The following is a 12848-nucleotide window of genomic DNA, read 5'->3' as shown; positions in this document are numbered from 1 at the left end:
TTTTCAAGTGTCTCACTGATTTGATGCTCCTGACAGATTCTACTTCTAATGCACAAAAGGCATTTCAAAAACACGTTGCCAGGGTCCTAGGCATTTAAACTAGGAACCACTCTGAGATTCGGTGTTCTGATTGGAAACTAGGCTATCCTAGTGTTTGGAGAAAGCAACATGAGGTTTTAATCTTCAAAAATGTATCATTTCTTTTCTTTTATGAAAAGAAAATTGTAGCACACTTGCTCTCTGGAAGGTGGTAGGTTGGGCACTGAGAGGGCGACCAGTTACTAGTTCTCTAGTGCCATCTACAGGCAGACTGCCAGAGAGCAGGAAGCAAGGGCTATTGAACCCAGCTTTCCAGTACCACAATTACTAGCTGATTAGTATGGATTTGTTCAATTAGACTGAAATGCTCTACTTGCATGAGCAAAATTCAAAAGGACAATGTTAAAGCATTAGGAAAATTATCAACTAAAACAATAAACAGCATTAAATGGGGAAAAAAATTGGAAGTGGCATCTTAGTCATGGGTTTTTCATCAAGCTGCACAAATCTAATCATGCCCCTCCCCCCTCTGCTCTCAGAGAGGCCACCCTTAGAATGTCATCTCTAATTCCACTTCATGTCTATACACTGTATTTTAATAACCTTTTGTTTCCTCTCTCTCTCTCTCTCTCTCTCTCTCTCTCTCTCTTTCTCCCCTCCACTTGCCCAACTGCTATGAAAGCTGGCAGGACAATGGAATCCTTAGAGACAGAATATTTCAGTTTCATGCACAGCCTCGGATGCTCCACTGACCACACTACCCGACTCAATGATGCTCCATCAACCTCCCTCCTTTTAGAACAGCCCGATGACTCCCAAGAGCTCCAGTTGATAATTACTCTCCCAGCCAACTTGGGACCCTTGTGGAGCCTTTGTATGAAGCCATCGTGTAGCCTTCTTTTGGTCTCAATAATGTTTGGAATGAGAAAGAAGGCAACAGAGGGGGCAACACGAACAAGATCATATGGTTCAGATCAGGAGTTCTCCTGTGTTTCAGAAATGGCACTTGTGAGCAGAGGGTGCTTGCTGAGCCCATAGGCACCTTTGTTCTTGTGTCTCTCAAGAAACGGAGTATGCCATAACTCCTTTATAACCATTGCTACTTTGTGCCAGGTAGGTTTCTCACTAAAGAAAGACAAATCCCACATAGAGACCAGTGGCATACCTATTTGTTTCCAGAAAAGGAAAAGGAAAAAAAAATCTACAAACTGATACTCCAATCTAATTTTAAAAAAATTCCAGGAGTGCACATAATTAAAAAAAAAAACTATGTAAGATAAAGACAATTTAAAGTCAATTTCATAGCCTCAGCCTCCCAGAAACATATATTTGCTCAGGGGGGAAAAATCTGCTTGAAGGAAATTTATTTTTTACTTTAATTTATCAAACAGAAATAGTCACCATGTTATATTTGTTGAAGACATTCTTATCATGGGGGAATAAAACCAGTATTATTAAATTGTCAAGTGGCCTCTGTAGACTATATCATTCCTAAAAGGTATTTATTTCACCTTCCACTAAAGTCCTGTCTCACAAAAGAGTATTGCTTTGTAGTTATACTCAAGAGTTTGGAAGGGAAGATAATTTAATGATAGGGTTTTTTTTCCTTGGGATAAAACTGCTACTAATAGTCTTTATACTTAGGATCAGAAACAAGTTTATGGAATTTGCCAGTGTGATTCTGAAAACTGAAAGCAAGGCAGTCATATTGGTCAACTTCTAATTCCCAGCTCCGCTCCACGCCTGGAAGCTTCCCAGGGATCCTCATAGAAAGCAGAGATGCTGGTGTGGGAAACGCATCCTGGAGAAGGGGCATTGCAGCCCCTTTCTTTTGACATTGATATTTTTCATACTTGAGATTTGAATGACAGGGGTTAACATAAGATTATACCGAAGTGCTGTGTAATGCCTAAAGCGACTTAAAGACTCACTGAACTCATGTGCAATTCAGAGTTACAGGGGGGGTTTGACTGCCGTGGAAAATAATGTCAGAGACAAACTGAGACCTCTGTATCCAAAACAGCATTCATGCTGGGCACAGTGACCCACACGCAGGAGACTGAGACAGAAAGGTTGCTTCAAGTTTGAATGAAGCCAGCAGGGACTACATAGTGAGTTCTAGGCCAGTAGAGTGTACAGGGCCAGGAGCAAAACAAACAAAAACAAAAGGAAAACGATTGCATTCAAAATGGTAAAGTCCTGATGCTTAGAAAACCTATCAATGACCATTGATATTCTGTTGAGATGTTTTGTTGATGTTAAAAGAAATTTGTAAATATTTGGTTTCAGAATTTATCAGTGTCTAATTAAAATAAGATTTGCCCTCAAAGATGTATCCTGTGCTAACTGGAAAATCACACAGAAGTCTCTGTCCATAGTCATTACAGGACTCTCAGAACACTTTAAACAAACCGTTACTGAACAGCTAAAGCAAACCTAACCAAAGACCAATTAAAATGAAATTATGGGGGAAAAAATGGCCCAGGTGGGAAAAACATTCTCTGTAGCAGCCATGAGCTCCAAACAGGAGCAGAGAAACATTCCTTTTTGTGGGCATTTGGTGTTGACCACTCATTCCAAAATGGTGGCCAACTGAGGCTAAATCTTTTGGAATATCCAGACCTAAGAAAATAGAACTTTGTTTTAGCTGTATTTTCCCGAGAGATAGAGGCTTGCAAAAATTTGTGGTGAATGTTAGCTGATAACAAAGAATGCCGACATCCTGGAAAACATGGAGGACAGTTGATATTTTTCCCCACTGAGTTTTGGAAAGAGATAAAGAGAGGCTAAGAGAACAACATGAGTGTGTAAAACCTCAGCATTGCTGAGGAACATCCCAAAGAGTTTACATTCTATGGATAACCATCAGTTTACCCTTGTGTCATCACCCACAATGTACTGAAAAAGGTCCCTGGAGGACTGTGAGATTCCAACAGCAAGAGCAAGCACGACTCCGTGCCTCTTGCAAAGTGAGGAAGCCCCTGCCAGACAGTTACTGATGGAGACCTGCTTCATAACTGTCAAAGTGGTCCCTTACGTGAGTCTTAGCTTTGGCACTCTAGCGAGATCAAAACCAGGAAGAAAATCAGAACACCGAGACACTGGTATCAAGGATTGACCAATTGCACACTGTGCATGAGCGGAGCAGCACGGCTGTCCGCAGCATGAATGCTCTCCCAGGATCCCCTTATCATTCTGCCTCAAGTTCTTTGTTGAGAAAAAGGGAAACAGCCCAAGTGGGTCTCACACTGAGTGTGCTGCTAAGGCATACATACTCTGGCTAAAGAGGAAATTGTTCAAAACTCAAGTTACGTGAGACGTTGATATATGTGCACTCTAGAATTTAACACCAGGAAGTTTGAGGTTTTAGTGTTTCTCAGACCAATTTAATCTCTGTTAGAGAAGGTATCAGATTACGCATAGTGTATGCCTGCCTGTGTAGAGCAGGAAAAAAAATTCAGGGCACCCTCATCAAATAAAATGGTAAATGATAAACGTTGTCAACTAAACGAATTTCTAAGGAGCAAAACCTTGTGACTTCGCTGGGCGTTCCTGCGATTCGCTCTCTCTCTGAAAATCAGTGTTTGCTTTCTGTTCTGTTTTGGCTTTCCTCTAGATTTGGCGTACATGTCTACATTGCTCCACAGCCTCCCTCTGCTACGTGTCCTTCCAAGTTCTAGCAAAAGGACGGTGGACGCTTTACCTGGGAGTCAAGAAGTTTACACTGGCATAGAGTCCAGTTTGGGGAGAGAGGGTTTTTTTTTTCTTTAAAATAATAAATCATGAAATTAATATATGCTGCTAGATACCCTGGAGGTATTGGATAATGAGGCACCCAGGGAAACAACCCTCACACACACACCCTCCACTGCTGTCTGAAGAAATGACCCACTAGGCTGTCTCTGGGAAGAATCTCCCGAGAATGCCTGTCTCGAGGGGGAGGGCTGCTTTTAAAAGTTAGAGGTGGATATTTCAGATGCTTACTGCTATTACAGAAACTCCTGCTGCAGTGCTGCTCGGCTTGGGACCTGTGTTGAAATGCTTCTTGATCTTGCCAGCTACTGACAGCTGATGCTCATTTTCTGGGAGACCGTCATCCTAGAGGATAAAAAGGGTGAGAAAGAAAGAAAAAAGAGGTGAAAGTGAGATCCTGGGAAGTGAGGTCAGAATCTCTGAATCAGGTCGGGATCTTAGAATTGGAAGAGGTCAGAGACCAATCAACCAAGATTTTCCTCAGGAAGCTGTCATCAACGGCAACCCCTCCCCCCACCCCATTCACTACCTTCCTTTTTCTGTCTGCATTTTAATTGCTGACCCTGTACCATCAAACCCTTGGAGGTTTGTCTCCAAACATAAACTCTTCAGGTTACTAATAAAATCTATTTTCAACCTTGGCTCTGTGGACATACGTTTAAGGAAAAGATAATATGGCCAATCCCAAATCCCCAAAAGTCAGCATGCCTTCCTCTTCCTCCTAGTCCATGATTTAGATCCAAAGCTAAGGAGACCAGCAGACCTGGTTTCATGCATGGTCATAAATAAACTACCCCCCCCCCCACACACACACACCAGCTGCTTAATTGGCCATTCTAAAATCCCAGACAACCCTCTGGGCAAAAAGTTCTTCCCTAAGTTTTAAATCCTCTTTACTGCCTTCAGATCATCTGCAATTATGACTCTGCCATTATGACACAGTCCATGTTAAAGCTCCTTTCAGCTAAAACTTCTGCTGTCTTGGGAACGGAGGCCAGGGATGTAAGTATGCCTCACCACTTACTAGTTCATGACTGGCAAAAGGCTGCGTGACCTTTGAAAGCGGACACTGTGCTTTACTCCCCATTGGATCCTTGGGTCTTAGCACAGTACCTGAGCACATACCACACAGTTAATACATAATTATATCAGTAGATGAATGGACAGACAATAGGGTGTGTCTTATTATCTGGAAAAACCCAAACCTGAGAAGATGTCTGCTTTCATTCCCTGGTGTTATTTTTTCTTTCCCCTCCTTACTTTACACATCATTTCTTGTTTCTGTCCAGAAAAAGAAACCCACTGTCCCCCTTTGTCCCCTGCTATCTCCCCCGCTGTTCTCCAAGCATGACATGCATGCTTTCTGCGTGAACCACTGTCTCCACATGGGGTCTGCTCCCCCTTTCAGCATCTGTCATTCATTTATCTAGTGGATATTCACTACATGTCCAGATAGGACCAAGGTTTTACTGGTTAGTGTAGGAAATGATACCAAGTAGAAATATGCATGGATCTGGTTCTTTGAGACTCTGGACCCTCATTTTCCCGAAGACCTAAGTCCAAATGATCTGTTGTAAGACATTTCCCCCACTTAAGCATAATCCATGGCTTTTCATTAGGTCTCCAGTATCTTTTATCTTGTGTTTTCTGGCATCAAGCTATCTTATTAGTCCACCATAGTATATCTATCTATGACCTATCTATTATCTATGTATTCTCCTATTCATTATTACTGTGCTGTATCACCTTTCCAAGTATTCTGTAATTGTTAATGCAAGCACTTGGTTCTCTTGACCTATGCACAGTAGGCATTCATGTTACAATGAACATTAATGGCCGGAAGAAGGAATTAACGAATATGTCTATTTTTAATTGGGACCAAATCTGGAGGAAGAGTTTCCAACACTGCAGAGGGAAAGGTGATCCCATTTTATGGCATGAGCCAGAAATAAATGCTGAAATGGCAGAATTCTTGGGGAAGTGGCAGAAAGAGGGATGGGTGAAATCCCTACTAGGTTGAGAGCTATGTTGGGGATGCCAGGCTGTGGGAGAGAGGAATGACCTCTGTCTGCTTGAAGCCTGTGTGCTAATGGAGGGGTGGAGCGGGGAGAAATGCATGCTGTGACAAAACAGGGAACAAATCAACAAGATAAGGAAGTATGGTCACAAGGCAACTAGCTCCAAGGCTGGATGGGAAATCCCAACGTGGTAGAGAGGAATGAGATTATATGGCCTCACTGTGAACAGGCTTAGAAAATTGCTCATAGGGAATGTATCTGAGCTGGTCTTTAAGACAGCATGCAGGAAGGAGAGAAGGTGTTATTTTGGTGTACAGTGTGTCCAAGTGGTAAGCTATTGCCTGCCAAGTCAATGAGTCACTTGGGTTATCTCTAGATAAGAATTTATTCAGAAGGATAGTGGCGTAGGAAAGAGAAAATAGAAGAACCTTATCCAAAGCATGTAGGAGCATAGTCTCAAAATACAAAAGAGCAGTGCCTCCCGTTTGTTAAAGGTGTATTTTTATTTTATGTGTGTGGGTCTTTTATCTGTGTGTACCTATGTGCACCGAATGTGTGCAGAGCCTGTGGAGGCCAGAAGAGGGTGTCAGAGTTCCCTGGAACTGGAGTTATAGATGGTTGTTAGCTGCAGTGTGATAGCAGGGAAATAAACGCAGGCATTCTGCAAGAGGGGAACGTGGTCTGAACCACTGAGTCAAATCTCTAGCCCCCAGCCATGCTCTTCATGAGACTGGTGTAGTGTAAGACGTGTGAGCACTGAGCTGCCTCCCACTCGGATATCTCGGTAGTTCACTTTCTAGTTTTTTGACTCTACAATGTGGTTGGATGATGTTAACAAATACGTGGCCTGGACTCTTAAACACGTTTTACCTTAAACAAATTCAGTGGTGTGGATAAATGCCACTTCCAACACTGTATTATGAAAATGGTGGCTGAAATGTAAGGCAGTGAATCATCCTTGGAGCCTAGGTTAGAATTTTTGAGAAATTCTTTACACATCTCACAAGGCATGGAATGAAATGGAAAGTCTTACCAATATTAGCATCATGTCTCTGGCCTAACTGGAGCTTCTTTCTTCTTGAATTAAAGGGACCGCTCTCACACATGACGTTTAGTGAGGTTCTGTCACATTTCTTGTAATAGTGTGCATATATGCTACCTGTGTCTTGCTACAGTTCCAGGCCACCTCAGGCAAAGCATTTGATAATGACCTTTCCACTATGAGACAGGTTGAGAAACTATGTTGAGGAAGCAAATTTAGGCCAAAGAAACTTGTAGTCGTAGTATAAGCTAGAGGAGAAAGGAGAGGAGGCAGACAGAGGGAAGGAACATGGGTGGAAGGTAGAAGGTAGAAGGTAAGAGGAACTTCCAAATAAGGACAATATTGTTCTCTCAGGAAAGCTGAGACAAGGGCAGAATGCACACGGTTGAGATGTAGGGGGTTTGGTTACCAGGAAAAGGCAGGCAGAGGACGGTAAAGGAAGGGTTAATTACCAGTGGCTCTAGGCTGACAACACAGACTTGATTTCCTTTATCCCCAGACTATAGGCATTATCAGTGCCGTCTGAAGATGAACACACTGAGGCTCATAGTGGGGACATCATTTGCTCAGGGTTAAGTCAACACTGAGCCATGTCTGGAGTCTTCTTTCTACCAGACCACACTCCATCAATAGAGGACATCCTTTGCATGGGGTCCTTTGTACCTAGATGCCAAGTTAGTTTACTGCAAATATCCAATGAGTTGCATTTTCCAAGATGAAAGTCACATAGTAGTGAGGTAAAATGTGAGTTCACTTAGGGGCAGAAGAAACCAGAGGATACTTGGGCAGGCCAAAAGCAAGCCCGAGGAGGAGTTTTGAGGTCAATAAGAGGGGTGGTGAGCACATCAGGGGAATGGTCTTTTAGGGCATCATTAGAAACTTCTATGTTAAGTGGAGAATGGGCATCCCTTCACCTATGGCATGGGATATTCGCCTATTAGGGCCAGGGCTCCAGGATCGAAGGACACACTGGATAGAGCCAGAAGGACTTGGCTGACCCTGCATGAAATGGAAGCTGGGCCTTGCCGACAGTGCGGATCCCACGGGCATGGGTTGTGTTTAATAGTTTAAGTACAAGAAAGACCAAAGTGATTCAATAAATGCATCCATCATGTGACTCTAGACAGATCCAGCCCATGCCCTGGGCTACCAGCAGCTTTGCCGGTTTTCCTTCATGAGGACCCCCCACCTCCCACCCCCACCTCCAGGCAGGGACTTGAGGAAAGCACTCCTTTATCACTCTCCAGGCTGGTGCTGGTTCTCATCTCTGGGCAGATCGCCTAGTGACTCTTTTTCTGATGCTGGAGATTTGGGCTTCCAGCCTTAAATTTCAGTGAAGGTTTGAGCTTCACTGGGACTATCATATTAGTTCACGTGGAGGCAGCGACAGGCACCAGATTCTCACAGGTTGTCAGGGACAATCTGGATCTCGTAGATCTTAGCACATTTCTTCAATGAATAAAGTCTCTCAGCTACAGGAGGCACATACACACTCACACCACACACACATCCATTCTCTCACACACATCTTCATGCAAACTACATACTCATACCGACATACAGACATACACAAACACATACACCACACTCACATACTCACACATAGTCATATAGCAAACACTCGGACTTACACACGCTCACGTAGTCATACACCATGCACACAAACACACAGTCACACACATAGTCATACATCGCACATTCACACACCACACATTCACACACCACACTTCCACACACAGATTCCCACACATTCTCTGTATGTCTCTGTCTCTGTCTCTGTCTCTGTCTCTGTCTCTCTCTCTCTCTCTCTCACACACACACACACACACACACACACACACACACACACACACTGCAGACAACAGGTTTGTCTCATTTCTTGATAAAAATTTTTGAAGGCCTTGAGTATAACAGGATTACAAGACACAAAGAAGCAGATTTCCAGGCCTCTGGTATGTACCTGAGCCATATAGATTGATGGTAGGAGTTAGCTAACTTACTGCTTTGCATCAATGCAATAAATAGAACTCACTAAAAAACATGCATTTTTATATATACATCTTTATCACTATTACTTAGAATAGATTATGTGCCAAAAAATGTGCTATGAATTTTCTAGATGTGACAAACCTGGCAGTATTTTACAAATAGCTGTAGTATTATTACCATACCCTCTGGTTTGGGAATCATTTCTGAAGTTTGACTCAGGCTGGTTGTGGTTTAAGGCTAGTGGTTTTTGATTTAGAAACTCCCATCCACCACTTGGCAGAACATTGCAACTGACAAGAACAAAATTAGTTTGCAAAATGGAAAATGAACTCTCCCAGCTGTCTGCAGGAGAGCTAACCTCCTGGTCGGCATTCTCTCAGGGTTGCGGAGGAAGAGCTGCGGGGAGGGGGTGGGGGCTCGGATGTGAAGTCACTCTTTCCTTGGGGAAGCTTGTCAGGGTCATGCGTTAGAAAACTGCCTTCCCCATGGCTTTTGGGTTTGAGTCAGAGATCTGGTTTCCAGTCCATTTATTGCCAGACTCTATTATTAAAAATATCTGTAGATTTATGAGAAGCAGCGAAGCCTTGCATAGTTTACTATGAGGATATTCTGATTTAACGTAAAACAATCCCAGGTTCATTAGCGTGATCTTTAAGAACCGATGCATTTCACCTCCCGGCACATTGCCCACTGTTCTTGTCAATGTCCCCAGCCCCACGTGACCCCAGGACTTCCAGCATTCAGCATCCTCTGAGTATGAGATTCTCACCACACTTGGTGTAAGAACAGAAAACGCCCAAGTGGAAGTGAAGTTTCATGCCATCATTTGTAATTTATGAATATAGATAAGTTATTCCCCATTTAATTACAATGTCGCTGGAGCTTACTTCTTATCACCCATTCTACCAGCACCATAGGGGGAGTGCATCTGTACTGCTGTGTGCCTAGGGTGGAATCCTATTAGTCCTCCTGGGCTTTCCTAAGATATCATCTAGACTTCTTTTTCCTTCTTTCTCGTGTTCTTTTTGTTTTTAGAGCACCTTGTCTCAGCACTACCTTTCTAAAGGAATAATTAGGTACGATAATGGAAGCAATACTAAATTTAAAGGCTAAGGAAGAAACAAGAAGTCTCCACTTGGTGCTAGCACTAGCTTATCTTATTTAAGCCAGTCCTTTCATTAGAGTCCAGACTGGAAGCTGGTCTGGTGCTATCACCAGGGAGCTGTGAAAGGCCTCCATAGTGGCCGTGACAGAGCAATGGGTGCCTACAGGCATGGCCAGTCATCAGACCCTGCATCAGGCTCCATGGAGCTTCATGCTTTGACGTCTCTCTGTCTTTGTTTCTTCATCACTAAACTCAAGAAAATAATGAAGAATGTAAATTAAGAAAATTACAGCGCCCAAGAGTGCTTGGTAAATGGCATGGACTAAGGTGGCTTAGCAAATTAGACAACAACAAGACAAAGAAAGCAATGCAAAATTTAAACATAGGACTCATTAGATCCTAGTTACAAATAAGAGATTTTTGCTTTGGAAGTCTCTGGTCGTCTGAACTTTCCCCCAAGGTGCACCACTTGTCAATAAAGCCTCATTTCAGTGAAAGGGACTGCTCCATATCCCTAAACTGATCACGACATGTTATCAGCTATTCCTGTTAGTCACATAGGAAGCCTGCCTGAGAGTCCTGCGGCTCTGTCATAGAGGGTCCAAGGAGGTGATGAACTTGGCCGTGACAGTTCCTGTTGGCGTTTTGCAGCTGTTTCAAAGCCAGCATCCACCGGGCTGCTAATACACACATCACTGAGAAGGAGCTTGTGGCATATAAATGGAATCATTCAGGAGCTTGGGGCTACCCATGTACCAACACATACCATCCTTTTCATTTTACCATTGCGTGACAACAGATGACTTAGTTGTTGGGTCTACCTAGACCATATCCAGTAAAAATAACTAAGTACCTAAGGGCTGGACTTCAGACCGTCAGTTCCAAACCTTCTCTTCCTAGACTCCAGAAGAGTAGACAGAGTGATTTTATTTCCTCTCAATCTATTTTCTCTGGCAGAAAAGAGATTTGGGAAGAGGAACAAATTTGCCTGAAGTCACCAGGGTGGACGAGGCTCCCTTCATTCCTTTCTCACAAGAGGTTTTATATCAAGGATGCCTTTGTCCCTGTGGCTCAGTGGATCCCCGTGATAAGCCATCCATCACCCATGACACTTTCCAGGCCCAAGAAACTAAGGAGCAAGGTAGTGCTGGCATCTAGGTTGTATTAAAAAAAAATAAACATGAACTTGCTTAAAGGACACTCCAGGATGAAGGTTAAAATATGTGACATATATATACACACACACACACATACATATAAACTGCCCTTTTGCTCTAGTTTCTGTTTCATTAGAAATTGCCTTTTCAATTCCAAGTGAGCCAGGTGGAAGGTCATCACATAAGCAATACAGAAAATCGAGACTAATGAGAGCACAGGAAATGTTTTCTGCAGACATCCAAAGGGTTTACATAACTATTATTACTTTTAGCCCCCTCGGGGAGAGACTTTCCGTGGTGGCCAGATATAATCTGATTGCCAAATCCAAAATGTCTTGTTAAATTTATATCCCTTTAAATCCCTAATTCATTTATTTTGATGGCTTGGTCTTTTGTGTGTTGACCTTAACAAGGCTAAGCACTGGTTACCAAAGCTCACTGTTAAAATTTATTGTTTGGAAGCAAAGAAAACAAGTAGCTTCTGACTAAGTTGTCCTATAAAGATAATTTCAGTGTGAAGCCGATTTTTTTTTTTACACCAAACTTTAAAAAGGTTTCTCTAAAACCCATATGCATTTTGCCCCATTAGAATGTCAAGTTTACTTGAATGGCATAGAGGGATAGTGTGTCTTATTTTATATCTAGATGTCATATTTGCCTTTAAAAAGGTTTTATGTGTTTTCAGAATCTTAGAGAAAAAAATTGAAATGAAGCAGAAACCCAGATGTCCAGAGGTTCAGAACTGAGGAAGGGACTGGTCAGACACAGGGCTTGTGTGAAACTGTGAGCCCGGTGGCTGAGGGGACCGCCTGTGCTGCAGTGGGCTTTTTGCCTCCTGCAGAGGATAAAGCCAGTGGTGTCTTGATTTTGTGCATCTACCTGGAAGGGTTAGGACTATTATTAGTGTGTGCTTTGGAATCAGAATGTAAGGACTCTTGTTTCCAGCAGTGTCTCGAGTCCCTCATAGAATCAGACCCATTCACAAGGAAGGTTATTTTGTGGGCCATACCCACGGTCTGCCACCGCTGACCCATCTGAGGGACTGAGCTCTCCAGCCTTCTCCATAGAGGCTTCTCCATCTTCTGGCCCGGCCCTGCTCACTGCCTAAAGCTGTTTGGTTGGGTTAGACGAAGTTCTTGGAGGGCACGTCTGAGAGACAGTGAAAACATGTTTAGGTATCTAAAAGGACTCCTGTCATCTGAAACCTCCTTCCTTTAGAAGGTAATGCTTCGAATCTTACTGTTGAGTCTCTGTAGTCAGCAAGGTCAGTTTTTCTAAGTCTTCCACATAATTTGGTAAGTTGGGTGCATCATGGGTGCATCAGGGTATTAAATGAATCCACAAAGATCATTCTAAATCAATTACTACCATCAAGACAGCCTGTAGCCGCCCTGTAGCTCTTCCCTCTCACACGCCTGTCTGGTCTAAACGACCTGAGGTAACATTACTATGAGGTCAGTGCCATATGGCACTCCTCTGCTATATTCCCTGTGTTTTCAGTTATTACATGGCGAGGGCAGACACAGCATGATATACTGAACTTTCCAGACTTTGAGTTTTAAGTGTGGGATGCTTAGCTATTAATTCTGTCTCAACTCCAAGTGGGGCTACATTGGGAAAAATCATATAACATGGGCTCAGTCTTCTCATTTGTGTATCAGGTCACATAACAACAACACTATCTTGCAGGCTTGTGACCAGGCTCAAGTAAGATGCCGTCGCATCCTTCCTGCTTGGTAGGAAGA

General features: G+C 43.0%; 1 protein-coding gene across 8 annotated transcripts in view; it reads right to left on the bottom strand.

The window, feature by feature from the left end:
- Positions 1-12848, bottom strand: part of Dclk1 (doublecortin like kinase 1) — a 296817-nt gene that overhangs the window by 18064 nt on the left and 265905 nt on the right. For all 8 annotated transcript variants that reach the window (XM_029475006.1, XM_021157493.2, XM_029475007.1 and 5 more), the window contains one exon: positions 4024-4137. In XM_029475006.1, coding sequence (XP_029330866.1) covers positions 4024-4137 — 114 coding nt within the window. The remainder of the gene's footprint in view (positions 1-4023; positions 4138-12848) is intronic.

This window comes from Mus caroli, chromosome 3, assembly GCF_900094665.2.
Source record: "Mus caroli chromosome 3, CAROLI_EIJ_v1.1, whole genome shotgun sequence".
Taxonomy (NCBI): Eukaryota; Metazoa; Chordata; class Mammalia; order Rodentia; family Muridae; genus Mus; species Mus caroli.
Note: the sequence above shows the minus strand (reverse complement) of the source record. Positions and strands in the feature narration are given on the sequence as shown.